This window comes from Phallusia mammillata, chromosome 5 (genome assembly GCF_965637545.1).
Source record: "Phallusia mammillata chromosome 5, kaPhaMamm4.hap1.1, whole genome shotgun sequence".
Classification (NCBI taxonomy): domain Eukaryota; kingdom Metazoa; phylum Chordata; class Ascidiacea; order Phlebobranchia; family Ascidiidae; genus Phallusia; species Phallusia mammillata.
Window position 1 is genome coordinate 16,210,748 of NC_137256.1, and position 24,445 is coordinate 16,235,192.

The 24,445-nt window shown below is 36.6% G+C and overlaps 4 protein-coding genes across 4 annotated transcripts; 1 reads left to right on the forward strand and 3 right to left on the reverse strand.

Moving 5' to 3' along the window:
• Positions 1–196: 196 nt before the first annotated feature.
• LOC145229606 (uncharacterized) lies at positions 197–3,253 on the reverse strand. Its single transcript, XM_080094952.1, has 9 exons — positions 3,176–3,253; positions 2,974–3,119; positions 2,549–2,702; positions 2,258–2,430; positions 1,870–2,089; positions 1,215–1,346; positions 995–1,147; positions 717–851; positions 197–325 (listed from the first exon to the last, which is right to left on the reverse strand). Exons 1-9 carry the CDS (start codon positions 3,251–3,253, stop codon positions 197–199), a joined length of 1,320 nt encoding a protein of 439 aa, XP_079951078.1.
• A 2,236-nt stretch (positions 3,254–5,489) lies between these two features.
• LOC145229471 (uncharacterized) lies at positions 5,490–10,362 on the forward strand. The gene is made up of 6 exons (XM_080094810.1): positions 5,490–5,905; positions 6,571–6,685; positions 6,875–6,987; positions 7,443–7,560; positions 8,644–8,775; positions 9,659–10,362. Exons 1-6 carry the CDS (start codon positions 5,665–5,667, stop codon positions 9,738–9,740), a joined length of 801 nt encoding a protein of 266 aa, XP_079950936.1. The 5' UTR covers positions 5,490–5,664; the 3' UTR covers positions 9,741–10,362.
• A 44-nt stretch (positions 10,363–10,406) lies between these two features.
• Positions 10,407–14,288, reverse strand: LOC145229472 (sperm axonemal maintenance protein CFAP97D1-like). Its single transcript, XM_080094811.1, has 4 exons — positions 13,755–14,288; positions 12,268–12,467; positions 11,090–11,282; positions 10,407–10,768 (listed from the first exon to the last, which is right to left on the reverse strand). Exons 1-4 carry the CDS (start codon positions 13,845–13,847, stop codon positions 10,625–10,627), a joined length of 630 nt encoding a protein of 209 aa, XP_079950937.1. The 5' UTR covers positions 13,848–14,288; the 3' UTR covers positions 10,407–10,624.
• Positions 14,289–15,509: 1,221 nt separating this feature from the next.
• On the reverse strand, positions 15,510–18,144 carry LOC145230419 (protein yippee-like 5). The gene is made up of 3 exons (XM_080095845.1): positions 17,975–18,144; positions 16,900–17,094; positions 15,510–16,789 (listed from the first exon to the last, which is right to left on the reverse strand). Exons 2-3 carry the CDS (start codon positions 17,038–17,040, stop codon positions 16,529–16,531), a joined length of 402 nt encoding a protein of 133 aa, XP_079951971.1. The 5' UTR covers positions 17,041–17,094; positions 17,975–18,144; the 3' UTR covers positions 15,510–16,528.
• Positions 18,145–24,445: the final 6,301 nt, after the last annotated feature.

Genomic DNA, 24,445 nt, shown 5'->3' on the forward strand with positions numbered 1-24,445 from the left:
TAGATTGAAAGTGTGTGATTTTGAAGTTTTTTTTGTTTTTGACAATACAAATAACATGTTGTGATTTATACAATTAAAACTGATAGAAGTGGGGTAGGCTACGGTATTTAGAAATTCTCGTACAAAATTTGTACATAGATTGTATTGCAAAGTAGCAAAAAAGCTATTTAACAGCAGAATTTTCATGTCAAAAGCACTACGAAGTGGCTGGAGTTTGGTGCAGCGGAATCACGGTTTCGTCCAGTCGCTTGTTGGTTACAGGTTTACAAATCTTGCTTGGTGGGGCAGGATCTCCACGATAATGTGCATGTGCGGTCGACTCAGCCTGGGATATATCGAAAATAAGATTAAGGGATAAATATCGCATACATTTAAATAAAAACATCATTGTGTTGACCCTCGCGAACAGTAACATTGCAACATTTATAATTAACTCAGTTGTAACGACGTGGATTTTGGAATAGAAATTTGGGTCCAAATACATGAAGTCGATTAGAACAGCAAATTCAGCGACTCTTCACGTATTTATCAAACCTTAGGGTGGCTTTTCATCATCCTCTCAGACTTTAACCACCCTGATGAGCTATTTCTTGTAATCAATTGCACTTTATCTGTGTAGTTAACCATAAATGGTTACTCTGTCAATCAACGCAGTTTCATGACAAAAAGGTTTAATTGCTATGAAAATCAATTATTTACTTTACATAGCTACTTACAGTAAAGGCAATGTAAGGGGGCTGGTATTTTCTTGCTGGTTTAAAATTTTGTCTTCTTTGTACTGAATCCGTACCAAATTTTCGGTAGTTGATGCTATACGATGTGTCATCATAGAATGGCATGGATCGTTCATGCTTTACAATAAAGATTAAAAAGTGGTATGATGAGTAGGCTATTATCGTATTGACTGCATACGATTTACTTACAAAATTTTAGGAGTGTTTTTTCTGTCAACTGACAACAAACATGTTATGTTTATGTCACAACATATACGTACCGCAGAAGTTTTAGGTTTTGCTAACACTGGTCGTTCATATTTTGTGTTGGTTTGTCCGTGAACATCCCGATATTGTGTGGTGTCTTGAAACGGTTTCTTCGCGCAAGCAACCTTCAAATTGCCTTCAGGTTTCCAGGGCGTTGGTCGAATTCCCTGGCCAAAAAATAACATATTACAATCCTGAAGCAAAAAACACACCGATTGTTTTAATTCAACCAACTTGTGCCTGTTTTTCTCTGAAATCGTAGTCGTAGAGCGTCTCGTGGTTGAAAGGTGTCTCCGATGGTTGGTATTGTTGCACTGGTTTAAATGACTTGGGCCGGCTCACGCCCGCATGTTTGATATAGTCATTCTGTACACACATTCAACACATATAAATAAAAAAAAAACGGTAAATCGGTTGTAATTTCTATGTTACAAATCAAGTCTTTGCGAACTTAAAAAAACAGTGTACCGAGGACAGTTGCAAAGACATCCAAGTTTTTCCGAAAGTGCACTGCTTTAAACCGTTTTTAAATGTCACTTTTCTCAGTCGCAGAATAACCACAAAGAAGCAGATGCCTTATATTTTGCAAAAAATACCTCTATAGTTGACAATAAATTATTTGAGTACTCTAAAACAGTGGTCGGCAACCGCTGGTCCGCGGCCCAGTACCGGTCCGCGAGGAGTTCGTTACCGGGCCGTATAATTTTTCAAGTTTAATGCTATGAAACATTTTGCCCATATATCCCGTGGATGATAAACTAATTTAAGCGTTTTTATTGCCAAATATTTGTAGTTTCTTGAAAACCGGTCCGCGATAAAATTTTAGTTTCAAAAACGGGCCGCAGTGCAAAAAAGGTTGCCGACCCCTGCTCTAAAAGGTTAAAAATACCTGAAAGGTCGAGCAAATGTCAAACTTTTGTCCGTGGGGAATTTTAAGGCGGCCTGCTAATTTATCTTGGACCAAAGCTGGCACGGGAGAATCACTCGATAAATTTCGTTTTTCCGTAAAATCGGCACGATGGGTCGTTAAAAGTTGCATCGCTGATTTGCTCTGAATGCGGTCCGTCTCTGGAATGATCGGTTGGCGGCGGGACTGTGAGTCAGGAGATCTTTAAAGAGGAAATGACAGGTACTTATTTCCATACATGGCGCTGGTCACCAAAGCAATTAGGAAATGTTCACAAAGAACAAACAGGTTAACTAAATTTGGACATACTAGTCAACAGACGTGTAGATTCACATAAAAGATACGATAAGCATCCCTAAACTACACAAACCGAAAAGTGTCTTGTACTGTTGTAGTTAAAAGGACGTGCTTGCCAGCTGAAGGCATGATTCCACTTTCCTGCTCGATGATAATCGGCTTTCTTTTTGCTCCTAAAAACTCAGGCTTAGTATAAGCTCTGTAGGTCTCTTGGTTAACCGACACTTTTTGGTGACTTTCCCCTTCCTGCAAATTAAAACACGACCCAATTAAGAATAAATGTTCATTCAAAGTGTTTATAAGTTACCCTAAAGCCTATTAGCATATAGCATAAAACGTTTATGGCATGTTTTATAATATAAACGCAGTTTTTTACCGTAGAAAACTGGTGATCCGCAGGGTTGGGCTTAAAAGGAAGGGGCCTTAGGCCACGTTTTTGTTTGTAGCTTTCGTCGTAAGTTGATTTGCAATTCATCGGTTCTTGTTTTACTTTAGGACCGTTTTTCGGAGGCACCCACCTTTGATTTTAAAACATCGCATTTGCCAAGAGTGCCACATGTTACTGCATGTTGTGTGAAATGTGATAATACTAAATTAGATCAGATGCTAGTATTATTTCAATTACAAACCATCCCCCAACCCGAATAGCTTAACCGTGAGTTGTGCAAAAAATTTTGTTGAAGTGTATATGCATTGAGTAAACACAAAATGAATAAACCATTTTGAAAGCCCATTTTAGTGAACCATAGTCAGCATATGGTTTTGGTGGAACAATGCAAAATGACTTACTTGGTTCTGACAGATTGGGGATGACGAATGTAGTTATCGTCGTACATTGTTCTCATATCGTGCACAGCATTCTTGTCGTATATAAACTCTCCGTTAGATGGGGGTCGAATGCAGAATTTATCCTGGCGTGGCCATGGTTCATACATCTAAAGTAAAGAATAGTGGTCGCTTATGAAAATTTTGTTGAAAAAAGGGCACCTACCGTTGCATATTCGGATGCCAGGTTTTTCCACACTGAAGAGGCCTCTTTTTCGTCCGAACTTAGTGGCTGTGCTTCCATTTTCATCAACATTGCTGTTGGATTGCAATAAAAGCTTCGTTTACATGATCGTTTATTACAGGAAGAAAATAAAGTTGGCTGCAGCGTTCAAGGGCTATTACATTTACCATGTGCACACCTTCATTAGCTGTATTTACCCTTTTAAGTCACTCATGAACTATCCTGACCAGCATTTGTGACGACATAAACCCTGTTGTGTGCAATACATATCATTGTTATCGTTTGTTTTGTTATTGATGTTTGCTTGCCTTATCTTGTTACTTAACACAAGCAATCGTTTCATGTAGTTTTTTGATGATTTTATTTTTCACTCCATTTCACTTTTTGGCAATATCATTACGTGTAGCACTATAAACACATACATACAACCAATAGGACAGAGAAAAAAATGTAGACCAAAAAATATGTTCTTACATATGAGACACAGCTAGTGTATGTCAACAAATTGACAGCGAAACATGCACTTTTAAACAATAATCATTGACTAAGAGAAGACAAACCTTTAGAAACCAGAAGTTTTAAAGGAAGTTTATGATTCTTTGTTGTACTCATTGAACATTGTTAAATGAAAAATACTGATAAAAATGCGACCAATGTCCAAGACCTAATATGTACATTTGAATACATAATCCTAATTGATTGTTCTTGAAGTTAGGAAATCGCAATCACAATTTGGATGTTGTGTTTGCACTTGACATATAAGTACTTAATTTGGGCTATTTCGCCTAATTTGCCAATTCAACTTGACGTGTTGTCTTCCAACCTAATACGGGTCTTATAGGCATGCATATGGTCTTTTAAGTAAAGCGATACCAAAAAGTGCAGTCTTGTTTTACCTAGCATTTGCTTTACCATTTTGGAAACCCAACCACGTTGTTTTCATATATTGTACCAACGTTGGTCATTTAAGTGAAAAGGAAAAGGTTTACCTTTTTGGTGTCGTATTTCGGCTTTCGACGAGTAAATTTTGAATCCTTTTTAAACTCAAATAAACATTATCATTCAATGTCATATCGTTTCAATGCAGATGTTATCGTTTTTACCTCAGGTTAATGAGCTGTTATAAACCTGATCTTACCCGAGGTGACAAAACGTGTTGGGCCGTCAACAGACAGGCGGGTAGAAAACAGCAGCAGCTATTGCTTGCCCTCGGGCAAATGTCAACCTAACTGGCACGGTTATTCAGTCATTTTAACGTGAGTGCTCGAATCAGTAATACGGCTGCTTAATTTCTTTGAGCAGAAACATAGACATAGTTACGTTATTCGATCCAGTTTAGTTTTTGAGGTTGCTATGGTTGTTTGTGGATTAAGATGGCTAAATCGAAAAAGAATAGAAAAACATCTTCAAAACGAAAACAAAGATACATAGGTGTCTTAGTGATTTAAGTCATTAATCTGTATAATGTAGCCTACATCTTATCATGTGTTCACTTCTTCCACGTTTTGATGTTGATTAAAGAATTTCTCTTTTTAATGCATTCGAACGTAATCCAATCGGTTTGGTTATGTGTATATAGTTGTTTGTTTGTGATAAGGTGTTTGAAGAGATTTTATTGGCAAAAAATTCCAAAACGGCTGGAAATAGTTTTTTTTAATGGTAATAACGTCAACGATGCAGTCCTAAGCGGTAAACTTTCTTGTCAAAATCCGTGTTGGTCAAAGAATAAGTCAACAAAAATATGTTACTGTAAAAGGGGCGGATATTGCTTCGTCAGTATGTTGTTGTCATAAATCAAAGAAACAATTGTGCGAAAAAGAATAACCTCCAAAAATATCCCAAAACTTTTGCTTAATTTATAAAGACAAGTGCACTTCTAACTTCGGGTTAGAAATGTCCGACCGGGCGTTTACAAATATTAACTGCCAGGTTTGTGTGTAAACACCATTTTGCCAATGATCTCTATAGGATGCTCTGAAACACAAACAAAATGCGTGGACAGGCGGGTTTTTCTCATAATACAAGCTTATCTTCTTAGAGCTCTGTAAGAATGTCGTCTGTCAAAGGTCGTTACGTCAAATGGTCTCATTAACTTTGACGAGATGTGTTGTTAATAGGCTTTACAGTTTTAGCCCGAGGACTTAACTCGAGGGATAATACACGTAACGTTTAACAGCTAAATGTTCTCACAACAAATTACCAAGAACTTAATTTATTTAAAGCGTGTGATAGAAGAGTTTCGTATAGAGTTTTAGGATAGTCTTCAGATTTGTTATAAATGTACAGACTTTTTTGGATAATTTTAAAACCAAGTGTTTAAAAAACAATATGTATTTCTAGGTACATTAAACATGCGTAAATAATACTGAAGAGTTTTGAGAAGATTTGTGTTTGGCTGATTTCTTATCAAAGACAGTGGAAAACAAACAATCTGGTAAAAAATACAATAACCAAGACAAATTGCTAGCAGCATGTTGAAACTATCCGGATACATAATTGTCCTGGTGGCATTATTGTGCTCACAATCAAACGCACAAAGGGAAAAAGAACCCGAGGAAGTCGAAGAAAAATCGTGGATTTCTTTGTGCAAGTGTGCCAAGGGTGCCCTAGCTAAAATAAAGCGAGTCTTAACTGACTACACTTCGCGTGTTGGTGGAAAAAACCCAGAGAGCTTTGATCACGTGATCGGAAATATCACCGAAATTGCACACAGTGAGTAAATGGGTGTTTCGGGTGTTGTCGAACACAAACCATAAATTAAATTGCCACACGTGATAATTAAACTTGTAGACGTTTACAATGTCTGACGCGTCGACCTGGGTCACCAGTTTTGAAATCGACCGTTTTAATCACATCATAGCAAAAAAATGTTAAAGTTAAAATAAAACTCTAAAACAAATCCTCGGTTTTCCGCAAATGCATGAGATTTAGGTTTTACTTATGCCAGAAACATAAATTTGCTGAATACACAGTTTCGCCTTTTGTTGTCGCATCAAGTACTTCAATACCATTTTAATTTTTAAAACCGACTAGATTTTGGTTGTTTTGTTTTGTTTTGGCCATTTCTTTAACTACCACTGCTAAGGATTTGGCAGTATCGGAATGTTTGGGGTGTCATTACAGCGTGGCGTGCCTATCCTGCACAAGACAAACCGGAAAATCAAGTTTTCTTATTTATGCGCGTTTGCTTGTTTGATGTAATCTTGGATTTTAACCTTATCCACAATAACGAGATAAAACATATAGATTAGGTAATACTGGATATGCATATTGCATGAGGATAGGTTTGCATTAGTTAATACCACTCCGTAAAAAAGCATTTTTTTCATGTCTGCTGCTTCGATGCCTTTAACGTAAATATTGTTGTTTTAATCAAGAATGCACGAAGACGTCAGATTGCCCTTGTCCAGAAGGATTTTTCAAGACAAGGGATAAAAATAGTTGCCTGAAAATATCCGAAGAAGAAGTTGATTGCAATTCGGCAATGAACATGTAAGGATGTTTAATAAATACGTGCTATTGATACTAAGTAATGTTCTAACACAAAGTAAAATGCCTTAGTTGCCAGTCAATCGCATTCGGATAAGCAAAACGAAAACAGTTTAAGCACTAAATAATTTTTTTTAAATTTATCTTACACTTGGACAATAACGGTAACAGTGAAATAAAATGCATTTTCAGTTGTTCGAACGACAACGCACACTTGGCAATTGCAAAAGATCACAAGCGTCTAACGAAGTTAGCGGATCATATTCGCGACGTTGATCCCACCGACGAAGATTTCTACTGGATAGGTATAATGAAAGCCTAATAAAAAACATAATTCTATATTTGGTGACATTAAATATATTAAACATGTCAATAAGAAAAACGTTAACACCTGTCAATAAGATTCATAAAATATGTAAAAAACGTTAATCACTGCATGGTATTAAACTTTGACGCGGTAACGACTGCAAAAAAGTTTCTAGGCTACAAAAACTGCACAAAATATTTACGATTAAAAACTTCTCCAATATACACTTACTTTTATATTACGTAACAATATAAAAGGAATAAAGTTAATGTTATTTGTGGCTATGTCACTTTAGTTTAGGAGGCTCGACTTGCCACCATATTACCAGGTAAATTTTTATACACTTAATTTAGAAAGATGGTTGTGAGTTTTGGTAAGAACTCAGATACATCATCAGTCATTCATATCAACACATAAATCAAGTAGACGTTAATATGTGAATTACAATTCCAGGACTATCGTACAATCGCACAAAGGGCGGTGTGCCAGTGTGGACGTGGGAGGACGGTTCCACGGCAACATACGACATCACCAGTAACCTGAAAAACAACGTTCGAAAGACGTTGATTAGGTATGTGACGTACATTAGAGGCTATTATATGGAAAGCATCTCATTGTCTGATTACCAGGTGGCACGCGGCAATTAAAAAAGGCACTGACGAATTTAATGGAACGTTCGACAAAGACCACGTTGTCTAGAAATCTCTGATACTGATTTTATTAGTCTTCACGTTGCGTTAAAAAGGGAATTAAATCTAATTTTCATTCATCTGCCATATTCAGCAACTCAACGGTTCTATAAAAAATCATTAATATTTTGACATTGGTATTTTTAGCATGCTTGGTTGCAGTAATTGTAGGCTATTTAGAATATAAGCCCTCCCTTTCGGATTAAAGACAAAAATTGAACTTGTTTACAGTGACCAATTTACTAATTTACTTTACTTGTTGATATTTTACTCTGAAAAGTCGTTTAAATTAGACAATTTACCAATTTCTCCATCCGCCTTAGGGCAAATGCACCAAACATCTTGTGTCATAGGTTACATAAATTTACAATGTGTTACATTATAAAGTTATCCTGCCAATGCATTTGCACTTCCAACAACTTATATACTGAAACCAAGATAAAACATTACATTAACAACAATTCTGCTCTATTATATTACGTGTCGTTCCTGGTAGCGGTTTTTGTTCTGTAATCCGGCTCAAAAGGCGATGACGTTTAATTAGGATGATCCAAAACATACGTTTAATCCATGACCACATGGAATTCCACAGTTGCGCTTCCACAGTTCCAAGACAGCAAGGTCATTTTTCAGCCGAGATTAAATCATGTTAAAAATGTCCGATGTTCAATAGTTTTCATGCAAAAGCTTCAAATACGTTGTACACGTAGGATTTTTATGGAACATTAAAAACTATTTGAATATTTTATCAGCAGGTCAATAATCAGAAGAATTATTTAATTTTTACTTGCTTACATGTATAAGTCTTGTGTCTTAAATTTAATGCAATTTTTCAGACAAACAAGTTAGTATGATTCCCCTTTCAGTTCCTGTTTGATTTAGTTTGGCGAAACTACAACATAATAATTTCCACTGTAGTAGTTTAATGATGCCAGTTCCGTTATAACAATTTACATTTTTTGTAGTGTAAACGAAGGGAAGGTGGTGGAGCGTGTCGCTATCAGTAAAGACTATGAAGGAGCGCATTGGAAACAAGAAAAATGTGCAGTCAGAAGCGAAACTGGTGAAGTGCCAAAGCACAAGTACATTTGCGAATTGTAAGTTGTTTAATTATTCTATTTTGACTGTACCCATTTTTAACATTGCCACAAATTAGTTCGTAGTTGAATATAAGTTATAAGGTATAGGTACCTATAGGTATAGGTAATATATATATCCACAAAATATATTTTACTTTTGTCGGTGTTATTTGGTAGGATATTATAGGGTGTATATTTAAGGAAAATCGGTTACAACCCCCTATTACCAGATCTAATCACATGTTTCTCTTTTTAAATTTGGTCTTCAACCATGTTTAGTGGTGTGAACAAATATGTGTCTTGGGCGGTGTTTCGTTAGACATCATGTCATAGCCAAAAACAAATTATTGCTTTCTTGCGAATTTGCGGATTGGGCAAAAACCGCATCCTGCTCAAACACCTGGAATAAAGTCAAGGAAATTTCCTTTCCTGATACAAGTAAAAAACCGATAAAAATCTCTGAAGTTTGGAAAAATTTGTTATGTTTGTACTGATTGCACTATGAAACAAAAAAACATTTTGCATGCAAACTTGGTGCAATGAAAACGGTTACAGATTATATCAATGCCATTAAAAAATCTGATCTATTTTATAATGTTTATGTTGCTCTGTTATAATTTTAGATTGTAACTTCCGATTTAGTGGCATAACTTTTCCAATGTTGTAAGTTATAGCAATTATTATTCAAATTTCGTTTTTTTTCTGTCTACTAATTATATCACCCCATTTCGCTTTACACTGACTACAGCTTGGAGAAAGGTTTTGGCAAGTTCCACATGTACAGTTATTCAATACCTTTCAATACCAAATAGACTGAATTTTTTGAAAATATTTTAAACGTCTTACCCATACAAGCCGAATCCACTAAACCAAATACCTCATTTTTTCGTGTTTATTTCAGCACGATGTTTCGTGTTAATATCCAACCTGTCACTTCGAAGAAGGGTGAGAAAAAAGTACCTAGAGGGGGTGAAGGAATTTAAGTATCTCCTACTGAGTTTGTTGTCTTCAGTGACCTTAATAAGACAGATTGAACGCAACACACTTTTTGTTTGTGCTTTTTGTAATGCCGTATTTTACTTGTAATGTTCACCGTTGTATTTTGCGATGTTTTTCGTATACTTCTTAAACTTGTATGAAGAGGCAATGTAGCGCAAACGCTTGCACTTCAAACGTTGTTGAATTTTTAAACATATCTTTGGTGATTTGCATCTTAGACGGATTTTAGCTTGTTTAACATTTATAGTTCAATACCAGGTTTGAAAGCACCGTTACAGTTAAAATAAACAAGCCTTTCGAGATTTAATGCTTTTGTCATTTTTGTTTTTGTTTTTTACATATTTAAAAATATAAGTTACATTTTAATATTGCAACTATCAATACAAGACAGAAAGCAATAAAACTCAAAATACTTCACCCCAAACTTGCCATACTTGAACAATTCCATTCGTGGCCTTTTTGCTTTCTTACTGGTTTTTAAAAAAAGTAAAAAAAATTGCTGATTGAAATTGCTGGAGAATTTATCAAATCTTTCCGTTAAAATGACCAGCAATTATAGTGTCTATTGTTCTGCAAACAGTATTGGTTAATACATTCGAAATCAAATTCGTTGTGAAATGTAAGTGCCTCTGACAGGTAGTTATATATATATTTATAGTACATGTACAGAAAAACACACAAAAGTAAAAATTGGCTTATGTTTGTACCACAGTTCAACTACATAAGCATATGATATAATACTTTGCAACTAAAGGGATGATGTTGCTATAACGGTAGCGTACACATAAGCATAAAGTTTACATGAGCATATGGGTGCATGGAAGTTCTAAATGTTAAATAAACATTGCCACAATAAATACAAATGCAATTAGGAAGACGGTTCCGTTGTGCTTTGTTCGGTTTTCTCATCTTTCGAAGCTTCGGGTTGAGTCGAGTCGGTGGTTTCTTCCTTCTCCGAACTCGATTTAATTTCCGGCTGACTTCGGGCGCTTCCTCGTTGCTTTTTCTTTCTCTGTAGTAATTTTACAATATTACTTTGTAGTGTCAAGATTTGAATGCATTGCACGTACTTCTAAAACAAGGCTACATAATATTTTGCTGTGTAAACTTTATAAAACGTACAAACACACCATTTTTCAAAACACTATAAACAAGTGTATGTTTGACAATCTTAATATCATTACAGCCTACTTGCCCACTAGTAGCGAATAAAAACGAAAAAATATTTGAATGGTACAAGCCTTCTGTGTCCAAATATGGTATAAAATGTCGAAAGTTTCTGTTGACAAAGCATGTCGCTTTCCCTAATATTTGAATAACTATAGAAACACACTTGTTTTTCGACGATTTTCCACCAGTTTTTGGGATAGCGTCCAATGTTGTCCATCAGCTTTTCAGCACCCAGCCACTCCTGCTCCCACTTCTGGTGACTGTACTCAGGTTCTCTCATTGTAATGCGGTTTAGGATTTGCTGGTTTTCCCGGGTCACACGCAGCAACTCGCGTTGTCGTTTCTCGCGATTCAAGCTAAATTTTGTGAAATCAAACAAAGTTTTAACTTATCATCCCCAACCAAACCTTACATTTTAATTTAATATTTCGTTACGACTACTTTTTAGAATAAGGCATTAGATATGCATTTACTTCGTTTGATCATATGAGAGTTAATTAAAGCTAAAACTTGACTTGAATGAATAGGTACATCTATTGTTTTCTCGTGTGTCTGAGTTTATTTACAGGCCACGAGGCCTTCCAGCTACAACCAGGTCTCGACGCAATTTGTTTTGTGCCCGGAAGGTTTAGCCCACAGAAGTTCGTGTTACAAGTGTGCGTGTCTCAACAAGAAAAAGAGAATATGGCTGAAACACGGATTTTCGTTTTGAGCAACTGAACGCTTAACCACAAGTAAAAAAAATTCTTTGTTAGAAACCCTAGGCACAAGAAACTCATTTCTCATGGCTTTGTAGAGAACTTAACAACATAACACGTTTGCCCTCCCACTGAGAGCTATTCAAAGTAAAGTGCATTGAATAGTTTAGATATTGAACTCTGTTCGAACGGTGTTTGTTCTGTATCATTTCCAGCAAACATTTGCTTTACCTCCTAAACTGTCAAGTTCATTTTGCAAGGTAGTTAATGCAGAAGGAAACAAAACTTTAATTGTGTTTACAATATTTCCGTGTTTGCATTAACAGATGGCTGTACGGCTTTCTGTGATAGCGGTAAAATCTTTTACAAAACGTTTTCATTTGATATTTTACGTTTGGTTTGAAATTAGGTATAAGTGGTTTTATGTTCAAAAGGTCAAAAGGTCAAGTGTACTAAGCCGAGTGACTTGCATTACTCAAACGACATGAATCAATATAAAAAACAAAGCGGAATGGCCGAAACAGTTTTTTGTAAATGTAAAAATTTTTGTTTTGTGTTTAATTTTTTTGTAAACACAAACCGTAGACGTTGAAAATCATCTTAATTTAAATTATCGTTTTGGTAACTTGGAAAATTCAAAAACCTTTTATATGTGTAATTATTTGTGTTATCCACCCTTCCCCGCGTTCTCATCACCAGGCTCATTTTTTCAAGAAGAATCCGGTTATCTCGCTCAATTGTGCTCATTTTTTCTTCCTCCAGCTGTAATTTCTTCAGTTTCAAATGCATGTGAACATAAGTTTGCGGCGGTTTCGTGTCGACCATCGATTTCGCCGACCGAACCTGCACATTGTACAAGAATTTAAAAACTTGTTTTATGTGACTAAATTGAGTTAATACTATTAAAGTCACGAATTGAATATCTAGTCGACTAACAAGGTTCAACCTTTGCCAAAACTTATTTTTTCTATTTTCTGTAAGCTTACAATTGTTTTTACTCCGAAGCATAACAAACTTGGTAATGCTTTCCAAAATGTTCTTTGATCAATAAATCCGTCTGTTAAAACCACAATCCAATAATTGAAGCTTTTAAGATAAGGCCAGTAGTATAAATTCAACTGCACTCAATATTTTTAGATGAACCCAGGTTTATTTTGACCCCGACATACTCAGAAAGCAATGAACCAATAGTTAATTGTAGGGGTAAAATGACCAGTTTCGTCCAAGCCATTATTAAGTTACTTCTTTCGTCATGGGTACTTTGCGAAAATGTCACATTCACAAAAACGGTGTGCTATTTTCGGTGCATTGCAAAACAAAATCTTGCAAGGATCAATGACAAGCGAAACAATAAGTCTGCGTCGGAAAACTTAATTATTTATGTGGTTTTAACATGCTTGGTACTCGGAATGTTTTTATACCGGCTCTGGATGCTGCTTTTTGCTACTAGTGATCATTTCCTCAAAACACTTTTCGTGCTTCCAGTGGTAGGGGGTACACCGGTGGGCTTTCGGCGTTGCTTATACCTCCTAAACCTAAACCTTACGTATTAAAAAACTAATATTTATGTCAAAACATCACACTGAGTGGATTTAAAAAGTTTGGATTAAAAAAAATCCTCAAATACAAACGCAAAAAGCCAACATATGTCGCAAGTTTTATCGTCAGTGGCCACAATTTAATGTCATAATTGCACCAAAGAAGTGGGCTTATGAGCACAAAGGGAGAAGTACTTCACTTGACCTGCTTGTGTTTGCTTAGCTGTATACAAGTGCTGACAACTTATGACCGTAGAGATAGATATGTAACTACACGGGCATTAACCTGGGTGCTCGAATATCGCGAATAAATGGTGCTTACAATCGGCAGAATTTGATGTGACCCTGGTAACGAGACACTTAGGCCTAATGTAAAAAGTTTAAGCTAATAGAAGTTTAAATATCATTTTGAAAGCTATTGACTGCCAATAAAAAATATCTACATTACTCCAAATTAAGCATATCACAGAAATACGAAACTTGAAAACAGAAGCCTATACTTTAAAACAAATAAAAATTACTGTTTACACAGTTTTCTCCTGTAGGTCAAGTTGTATTTATCAATTTTTATGTTAACTATTGCTTTACTTACCTTTCTTCTGTGCTCATTGTAATATGTGGAGTCCCATTTTCGTTGCAACAGCTTATTATGGGTGGGCAAAATTGGTTCGTAAGCTCTATGCATTCTTTCGCTGTATGTGTAGCTGGTTAATTAAATGACCCGGAACAACTTTACCACTGGCCGAAAGTCCTTACCGAGACAAAAAACTTATTAGACACCTGATAAAACTGTACAATGACTGCAGCCGATCTCAAAACAATGTAACAATGACCTGCTGTGATATAGCTTCGCATACCGTCGGCGTCCAACAACTAGACTTGGAAAGCGTGCGTATTCAAGCGCGAAGCCAAACAATCGGGTCGCTATGTCAACAGCTATTGAGTTTCTCTTGTAGGCACTCCGCGTGAGGGCTACGCTATCTACTGGCCTACAAACCTTCGGCAAGAGACGATAATATTTCATTTCGCTTTAACGTTTACAACCTATTTCCAGGAGACCCAACGCATGAGTTGTCAACCAAAGGATAGCCTACACTCAAACACTGCCTATTTTTTTTAAATTCTACAGTCTCTCAATACTACCTATACGCAAGATTATTGTGTTCTATCTTACAACAATGACTACTAAGTGACAAACCGTTATTTGGCTTTACTGCGCAAACCGGGTAAAATGATATTGAATTTAAACACCACTGCAAACACAAACCAAGCAAGTATTTCGTAACGAAGTAAAACCAAAATTATGCATGGTATTGTTATTTATTTTTACCTTTGTAAAAGCCTCGTTTTTGGGCTAAAAATATGAACAATTTATAAAAACAAAACCTAAAGTCGCAAACATTCCTGCTCTCCTTCTAGCGGCAAAAATATGCTGGCTGACTGGAAGAACTCTATCTGACGAGTCGTAAAACAGGGTTTTAACTACCACTAAACCGTAAAAACATTTAAAAATTTGTCGAACATTGTGGTTCGATTGTTGATTGATCAGGAATGCAAGCCAGGTTGAAAACACCTAGAAAATCTTTCAACTCGAATTTGAAGTTTCGGAATATAGCATCAAACGTAAAAAAACGTTTGAACTATTCTCTTAACACTCGCCTAACAGAACTGGCCGTGGTACGCCCATTATGAATCTTTTAATAGATATGATTTAGTCGCTTTTTTAAAAACATGAACCAACAAGTGGTAATATAAACATAGTTTCCCAACGAAACATCTACATTGCGAATCAGCCTAAATAACGTCACTCTTGCCGAAGAAAAACTATTCCTCTAATCTAGCTTTCGCTTAGTGTAGGCCTAGTGAGGTTTCGATTTTCGTCGCAGAAAAATCGTTTTGATAAAAAACCGACAGTTTCTGATTTTCCAGTCACAAAAGCTTAACCTTGCACCATTGTTCATTCTACTGCAAAGCAATGGTAAAAAGGCTTCCCCAAATAAAAACATCACCCACGAAGCAAAAAACATGGTGCAACAAACCTGTTAAAGGCTTAATATCGAATCGAGCCGTTTCCCAAGCATTGTAATATTACAGGACATTGGCTACTAACCTGTGGTTGGATTCGAACCCACCAGTAGAGCCTTTAGAGCCCCTGGTTTGCCAATTGAGCTACACAGGCTCAGTGAAAAGCTTGGCAGGCCGGCTTGATTGGGCATGATGCCTTCAATAGGTCTGGCGTACTGTAATCACTGTTGTACATGCAGGTTTATCCCAGTTATGCCTTATGTTCATGTTTACTTATACTTACAGTAAACTAGTGGTCAACAACATCGCCATGAAGCAGTGATTACTTTGACATTCCATGAATTTATTTTCAATCGCAAAACATACAAAACACGGATGTTTAAATCATCAGAAGTTTGTGTTTTGCTCAATACAAGCAAGGAGTTTTTTACATAAACAAAGTAAAAAATAATCTAAAAAAGTGCCTTAGTGCACTGAAAATTCCTAAGAATAAAATAAATGGAAACAGAAAAAAGAATAAAAATAGCCTCAAAGTAATCTGCTGCACATCACAGTAGTGTTTGTGTGTCAACAGCAAAAAGTGTTTCCATATTTCACCATCAAGCACATGTAGTTTTAAGGTTAAACTTACTACAATTGGTAAGAATCGGAGAATGCATATTGCAGTGTACAACTAATCTTCACAAAACTGATTAGAACATCACCAAAAAGTTAAACTATGAAACAGCAACACAAAAGGTTTTAATCAATTGGTTTTGCATGAACAATACAAACAGTAGAGATCTTTAATTGCTAAATCTACAATACTACAAAATAGTTTTAATAAATATTCAACCTACTTAATTAGTTGAGCGACAACGAGCTGTGAAACACTTTTCATGCATATAACAAGGATAACATGTATTGATTTTTGTTTTGCACATAGGCTTTCTTGAAATACACAGGTGGAAAATCGCTTTAAAAATCCCAGCAAACACACCCAAACGACATCATGTTTTGTAAGCAACATTTAACCTTTTTTTTCCTGGGACAACTTTAGGTTTGGCATAAATTAACCACAAAGCCGCTTCAATAAAAAGCCAGATATTTTTTGCCCCAATTTCCTGTAATGCATGTCACAGTCAGTCATAACTTAGCAGCATAATCTTAATAAATATAACAAAATGCAAAAGATGACTATTTGAGATACAACACAATCCTTCACTTTGGCAATACTATACCAAAATGACCTTCTATCACACCAATAACAAATCAAAAAAGTTAAGGAAAGCATTGACACAATGCACGACATTTTGCAGTGTGTGGCAAGGGTGGGCAAAACAAGTTTATACACTCTAAAATTTAATCAGCTGGAGAAGACTCCCTTGTCCGACGCTGACTGGCAGTAACAGGGGTAATGGTTTCATCTAATCCATCACTTTCTATGACTAGAGCCCTTTCCAAGATCACCCTGCCCTCTTTATACCTCTGGGTTTCTTCTGTTGCATACTCATACATCCAGCCAAGTTTGGTGTTACAGTTTTTGCAGGCAACATCTCGAACCATGTGCCTTCCTGTCAACATAACTCGATCTTGAACATCACTGTACACAAGGTTGACAACCTGTTCATAAAACAAATATTTGAAAACAACAATAAGATGTGCTCCATTCCTGGTCTAATAAAACATGCGCACAACCAAATGCAACTAATTTACAAATTTTCGTTTCATACCTTGTTAAACAAAAATGCTCGCCCAGTGGCACCAGTAAATCTTGTAGATATCAGTTCAGTTCGATTAGTAAGAGATGTGTCACAAGTTGCACAGGAAAATAGACGGGCACCACCAACATGTTCCAAGAAAATTCTACCCATTGCAACCAAAACTAAGATGGATTTAGACTGGTACTTGGCACCAACTGCCTAAACCTGTAATGCAGTACTGTACGATTTTAAAATCAAAACCAACGGTACATCGCAGACAATGTAGATTGTAGACATAATGAAGAAATGTAGGGTGACACTAAAACGCTGAATGGGCGGGACGGGCGGGACGTCGCAGGAGATGGCGGGACGTTGTGAGAACCGCTAAATATCGGGTTAAATTGCTGACGGTTGGAGCTATTAAGGTTGGGATAAGGTTTTATAATAGAAAATCATTAAAAAAAATCCGCCGGACACTACATTCCGCGCCCGAAACGTCCCGCCATCTCCCGCGACGTCCCGCCATAGCATTTTTGCCTAATGTCATGAAAAAGTTTAATAAGTTTTAGGCAGGGACATTTTTTGATTTATATACTATTATAAAACCTCAACCCAACCCTAATAGCACTAACCGTCAGCATTTTACCCGATATTTAGCGGTTTCCGCGACGTCCCGCCCATTCAGCGTTTTAGTGTCACCCGAAATGTATATTATGCACTGTTCCTAAAAAATAAACTTACAAACTGTACAGCTAAATGTCAGCCAGTCATTTTACAAGTAGTGTGGTTATATATCATAAAACTTTGGACTGGAAACATATGCACAATTACATATTTTTTCATGCCTGAACTGAAGCAAATGTTTAACGCATAGCCGCATAGATAAATATGTAAATTATGTATATTTTGTATTTACACAATTCCACTTTTGCAATTTCTTTAAGGTTTGTCTGAAATTCGTGAATATAGGCTACTACCTAATTTCCAGGCTGGAAGTTTCAGCTAGCACAGCGTTACGTTTGTTGCAATAAAACGAAACAAAATCCAAGTGCTTGATGAACTTACCAGCAAAAAGGTAAACATAACAATCTAAATTCACACTTACTCGTGTTTTAGGCCTTTTGATTGTTTTGAAACAGGGGTGGGCACAAAACCTGTAGCCGGAGGAAAACTTATGCTGCCGTGCACATGTAGATTAAATTAAATGCGCTACTGGCAACACAACACACCTCAAAGTGTGCGGAAAAGTGTCACTTTTGTGAAAAAATACAATAAACCTGGAGTTCGGTACATACAGATAAGTTGAGTTGTGTTGGTTTATTTAACTTTTTGAAAAGAGCATGTTACAGACGAAATATCGGATGTTACGGTTTGTAGAGCAAACACTTTAACTACAGTTAAGTTATCTCAACACAACTTGTTTCCATAACTGTTTTTCAAAAACTTGTGTTTTTTGTGTTTGAACGCAATGGTTTGATTTCAAGTAAAACATTATGTAACAATAAAATAGTAAAACAAGCTGCCAGTAAAGCATTCAACTAGTAAAAAAACTTTCCAGAGTGAACGCAGAACTGTTTACCAAGAGAGTGCCTGCAGGTGTGTTTCGAAACAGAAAGACGTGAAAAAGATAAGAAAGTTATTTAGGAAAGGGGTGTGAAAGATTTATCGAACACGCAAAATCATGTGGAGAATCTTTATTTTGGCGTTGGTCAACGTCAACCACTATGCTTCGGCCATGTCTAAAGTTTGGAGCAAATGTGGTTCCGTAAAAATGACCAAAAAACATCGTGTGATGTTTATCAAATGTTTCTGTTCGTAATGGCGAAAAAGCGCGACTTTGTCATCTTTATACATAAGATATTGTTGCCAGACATAATATCAATTTTATAGAGCTCTTCTGGCAAATGTATTTTTATTCCGACGTTTCGACGTCCTATACAGGTCATTTATGTTGGTGATGTGTGATGAAACATCTTTTCCATGCTGCGTAATGACTACGCCACCTTGTGGCAAAAAAAAATTGTTTATTTGGCCAACATATTTGTCGCCAAATAACTTGCATTATGCAATTTATATCCCGTGGCTATTGCAAACATTGCCTTAATGCAGGGGTTCCCAACTGGGGGTACTGGTACCCCTTGGGGGTACGAGATTGAACATCAAGGGGTACGAAGATCCTTGGGACACAGAGCAGCTTTTCAAACATTTCATACCACAGTTTTATTTTGGAATTGTAAATGATATTATGCCATTGTGGTCCATGCTTTTCTTAAAAAAACAATTATCTACGAATAATTGTTGTTATTTACTGAGAAGCCTCATTGCCTCATAACAATTCTTTTTTTTACTTGCTGCCAGCAATAAACAACAACGCATAAAAATCAATGAAGCAGCAACAAATATCTCACTGAGACAAAATAACTGACATTTAATTTCTTTTTGTGTAAAATACCGGTTTAACGTTTAATTGAGCTATAAAAGCAATTTATTTTAGCAATATATATCTGAAAAATTCCATCAGAATTATTTGGGGGTACGAAGAATGCTTTGACCTGACAAAGGGGTACGAGCAGGAAAAAAGGTTGAGAACCCCTGCCTTAATGCATGATTTTTTGTTTCCGTCTTCACCTCCTTCACAACGCTGATCATGGGCGTGCTCTTTTTGTAGTGGCCGCAAAGACCACAGTGTCCGCAGGGCTTTGAAATACCTGACTGTCCTGATGTGGGGTTGGATGCCAGTTGCCGGTAATGGAATGGTCACCTACAAGCGACCCTTAACGTTAGACAGCTAGATTACCAACGAATTGCCGGCAACTGGCATCTAACCCTACTACAAGAGAGTCAGGCATTTCAAAGCCTTGCGGACATAGTGCTCTTTGTGGCAACTGGAAAAATATCACTTTTTAAGCAGTTGTTTGATGACGAACAATCAAGTCCAACTGCAAGTAACAGAGTACACTTTTAAACCCAGAATTGTCACCAAAAAACGAACAAAACAAACTACCAACGTTTTCAGCAAACTTGTCGAAGAAGGTAAATGTACTCACACAAGCACTCACAGCAGACAAGTTTGGAAAACACCGTTAGGTGGTGCAAAGAGCATTTGCGAATATTTTAAATGCAATTAGTGTTAAATGCTGTAAGTTTAGAGCTGTTAGGGCGTTGGTGATGTTTCATAATAATAATAACAATAAAATCCAAATCTAACTAAAAACTTAGTCCCTAACGTAAAATTTAGTTCCTAACCCCACCCCAGTGTCATTTTAATTTGAAAAGCTGCGCTCTTTACGCCATCAATCGGTATTTAGCGAACGTTTCTGTTGTGAGTTGCTCTACCGCGCGAAATTACCATGTAAAGGGGCTTTTTATGCTGTATTATATTTACAGTTTGAGGAACGGGTGACCAAACAGTGGTTTGCAATGTAAGAGAAATATGACGTTTTTATTTCAGCGTTTTACATGGAGTGTGGTAGTTACCTATCCTACCTTATACAAAAGGAAATCGATGTTTTTTTGTTTAATCGGGGAAAACAGAAATTGGATCTGAACATAAATAGATAATAAAGGGATAAAGAATAAGATCCACTTTTTAGGCCTATGTCGTAATTTGTTCTATTAAGCCACAGGAGCATCAATTGGAAGATTTGTTCTGTTAAATTTAAGACAGGATTTGCTTTCTTGAATACACATACAATTGGATATAATTTGCAATACATTTGTTTAAAATAACAAACCCACTGTTAACGTAAAGTTAAATACTAATTTTACTATAGGTGTTCAATAGAAACTGATATACACGTTTTATGACCATAATTGGGCTTAAAGATATGTTAAAACCAACCTTCGTCAAAATTATAAACCTGGAATGCGTTACTTTATTTATAACTGAAAGCTGGGAAGCTACCAAATGCTTTTACATTTTTTTCTCGTACCGGTAATTTAACCCAGTGGTCGGCAACCGCCGGTCCTCGGCCCGGTACCGGTCCGCGAGGAGTTCGTTACCGGGTCGCATAATTTTCCAGGATAAATGCTATGAAGCATTTTGCCCATGTATCCCGGGGATGATAAATTAATTTAGGCGTTTTCATTGCTAAATATTTGTAATTTTTTGAAGACTGGTCCGCGATAAAATTTTACTTTCAAACCGGTCCGCAGTTTAAAAAAGGCTGCCGACCCCTGATTTAACCGGTATATAGCAACCAGAAAAAACAGAACGTTTAATTGTGCTGTTACTGTTTTGCCAATTGATTAAATTTTTATGGTGTTGGGTAGTGTTTCTTTTTCCGTGGTCTTTGTTTACTATACCTCCATTATTTAACCGGCTGGAATCACCCATATTGCCAAACCCAGTCGGGTTGCCTTTAGCGCCAGTCGTTTCTCCAGCGAGATTTTTACCTCTCAGACCCCTTTCTCTCTACCAGGTACAGCTGCTTTATTACCATTGCTCTCCCTCCCCTAGAAATATTGTGTCGTGTTTTCAACCGCTAGGTTTTCGCATCTGTAACCTTGTTCTTGCCACATTACCATAATGTGTTGCTATGTTTGTTGATTTGAGGTGGACGTGAACAAAATACAAAAATACGATACAATTATATCGTTTTCGACTTGACAAGAATGCCTTCCAGCGGCGATTCGACCCCCACACCAAATATAAACCGGAAAATCATGTTTTGCAAGAAGAATCTGTTCGTCATTCTGATTTATGCGTTTATGTACAAAGTCTTTTTTTCGAACCCTAGCGCTCGCAAGTATAAAAATACCTCCAGCCCAACCCATTTTATGTAATAATGAAGCACAGGTATCTGTCTTAAAGGAAATACTTTTTACACCTAATCGTGCAGGTTCAGTTCCTTGTCCACTGTCTTAGTTGTAGTTGTCATACTTGTAATTGTACCATGAAAAACACACACAATAGTCGATTCTCTTGTGTCTGTTGGGGGCCAAACGTTGCTCATTATAAACACTCTTGGTTGGGCTTAGGGACATTTGAATCGATTCAACCTAGGTTTTTCGTATGTCAAAATATTTCAAAAGATTCTGCCACATTTCACAGGGAAGAATAGAATAGCAGGTGGCGTATGCCTATAAAAAAAAAATCGTTTTTGTCGTAAAACAGATTGCGTCGCAACCAGTATATTACACAGACCCTGTCATCATCACGCAGACGATTAGAAAAAGGCATGTATTGACATAAAAAATCGTTCAATTTAACGAATTTGAAAACAAAATTTGTTACCAATAGGGAAAATGCATAGGGCACCGTTTCCTCGTTTGTGATGTTGACAATGCTAAGACGAATATAGGATAAAGGCGACAAGTAGGAATGTGTCTCGCAATGAACTTTACTTCTAGCTGAAAATGTTTTGTACTGAAAAGAACATTTATAAGCAAAACCTTATTTTATTATTTTTTCTTATTCGCCTTATTTTATTAGGTATTCGTACACAGATGTTTATTTCAAAGAAAATGTTTGTTTTGTGTGGTAAAAAAAAGTATAAAATATACACGTAATCAATATTTTTCGTCATGTTTCTGGTTTAAATAGTACATAAAACTTAGAACACATCAATATGGTCTGTTATTTTAACCGATCATTGCCTACATTACGTTGTTTTGTTATCACACAAGGTTTTTGACATTGTTCGTTTCTCAATTACGTCACAGTAAGGCACTCTGTGCAGACTTTCGAGTTTGCAGCAAAGACAGTAAAAGCTAATGTGTCGTGAAGTGTACGAGATAGTCGGTTAACGTTCTACTTTAATACCACAGAAGTGCATTTCGATAAATATATTTCACACTGCAAGTCTGTCTGATGGGCTACTGGTTTGCTGAGCTTAGACCATAAAGGGTACAGCGTAGCGTTATAGACTTAAGGTTAGTTTCTTAAGTTACAGAGAGTGTGAATATATGATCAGAGAATGTAATTGTTAACGCATGTGAATATATAGTAAACAATAAATATGTGGTGAGTATGTAGATGGGTGTAAGGCAGGGGTTCCCAACCTTTTAACGATCTCGTACCACTTGGGTGCTCCGTACTGCCAAGCGTACCAACAAAAGTAAATACAAAATAGACAAACCTACAAATGTGATAGTCTAAAGTTGGTAACAAAATGGTAGTTACAAATTTTTTAAAATTTTTTTCTTGCATTTCCGATCTATTTTTAGCTTACAACTAGTGATGCACCGAAGTTTCGGTTGGCCGAAACATTTCGGCCGCATACGCTGTTTTTCGATGTTTCCATGCAATCAAGAAAAGTTCGGTTTCGGCCGAATTTTCAAAAAAGTTCGGGCCGAAACCGAACTTTTTGATTGCATGGAATTAATACCCAAATTTTCATTTTCGCCAATACGAAACATCATAAATACTTGCCACATTGTCTGCGAAATGTTACAAGTTTAGTGAAGCTTTCGCATTGTGAAAGTGATTTTGGTTGTCATAACTGAGTTCACTTGCATCAACAACACAAGGTTCAGTTAAAAACACCCATAAGATATGCGGTTTTAGGTTCGGCCTGATTCGGCCGAAATTATTCGGCCTCGTGGCCGAATATTCGGTTTCGGCCCGAACCTTTTTAGGCGGGTTCGGTGCATCACTACTTACAACTAACATAATATATTGCTATTTGTAACTTAAGTTATAAAACAGTAGATGATATCTATCAAGAGCCATCATTTGACATAATAACGCCCAGTGTCCTACAGCGTTGTACGCATAGGCGCCGAGTTTTACAAAAATGCAAGGTGGCGGATATGAAGTATGACGTCACTGATGCGTGCAACCACAAGAGCTCAAAATTCGAAGCCCAACAAGTTTCCTATAGAATACAACGTTTGTCACAATTGGAAAAAAATACGTGTTGAAACAATATTATAACTTAGTAATATTTATATATATTTTGAAATAATTGTTTGAAATAATATTTATTGTGGGAACATGATGCTGTAACGTTTATTAGAATTTTAACGGCGTTTAAAAAAAGTTTCGTCAAGTAATTGCTGCTTAGCATCACCTGACGTAACCATTTATCACAACACATTCGCATTGTACACAATAATGGCCAAACATACACTGGCAAACAAATGTGTGTTTGGCGTCATAAACAATACACTAACCCAAACAGGTGGTAGTTTTCAGGAACGTTTTGATGCTATTTCGTTAGCACGCTAGTTTAAAAGCATTTTTTTCTTAATTTTCTTTAGATTTTACGATACCGCTATAAACAAACCAAAATTTCCACAGTGGCCGCCACCGTGCTTTACAAGCCCAAGGTGGCGGCGCCACCCCGCCACCGCCTACTCGGCGCCTATGGTTGTACGGCTTTTCAAAGCAACTGTGCTTCTTGTTGACAATTTACATGACCTGTATTTTGAAGATCGTAATGATACGAAACAACAGGAATAGTTACGTAACAACAAGAACAGGTTTCGGGGAATTTTTTTATAAACAAACCAAGATAAAAGATAAATAAAATATCAAGTTGTGAATCCAGGTTTTTGTGAACAAAACGGAAGCTACTCGCGTACTACCTGAAAAACCACTAGTGGTACGCGTACCACAGGTTGGGAACCCCTG

Coding starts and splice junctions, on each gene's coding strand:
- LOC145229606 (XM_080094952.1), bottom strand. CDS start 3,253: ATGGAAGCACAGCCACTAAGTTCGGACGAAAAAGAGGCCTCTTCAGTG. Junction 2,090..2,257: donor ACAGTACAAGACACTTTTCG/GTTTGTGTAGTT, acceptor TCCTCTTTAAAG/ATCTCCTGACTCACAGTCCC. Junction 1,148..1,214: donor TCAGAGAAAAACAGGCACAA/GTTGGTTGAATT, acceptor TTTTTTGGCCAG/GGAATTCGACCAACGCCCTG.
- LOC145229471 (XM_080094810.1), top strand. CDS start 5,665: ATGTTGAAACTATCCGGATACATAATTGTCCTGGTGGCATTATTGTGC. Junction 6,988..7,442: donor CGAAGATTTCTACTGGATAG/GTATAATGAAAG, acceptor TTACAATTCCAG/GACTATCGTACAATCGCACA. Junction 8,776..9,658: donor CACAAGTACATTTGCGAATT/GTAAGTTGTTTA, acceptor TGTTTATTTCAG/CACGATGTTTCGTGTTAATA.
- LOC145229472 (XM_080094811.1), bottom strand. CDS start 13,847: ATGCATAGAGCTTACGAACCAATTTTGCCCACCCATAATAAGCTGTTG. Junction 11,283..12,267: donor AATAATTACACATATAAAAG/GTTTTTGAATTT, acceptor CACAAAATTTAG/CTTGAATCGCGAGAAACGAC. Junction 10,769..11,089: donor GGAAAATCGTCGAAAAACAA/GTGTGTTTCTAT, acceptor AAATTACTACAG/AGAAAGAAAAAGCAACGAGG.
- LOC145230419 (XM_080095845.1), bottom strand. CDS start 17,040: ATGGGTAGAATTTTCTTGGAACATGTTGGTGGTGCCCGTCTATTTTCC. Junction 16,790..16,899: donor GAGCATTTTTGTTTAACAAG/GTATGAAACGAA, acceptor TTTTATGAACAG/GTTGTCAACCTTGTGTACAG.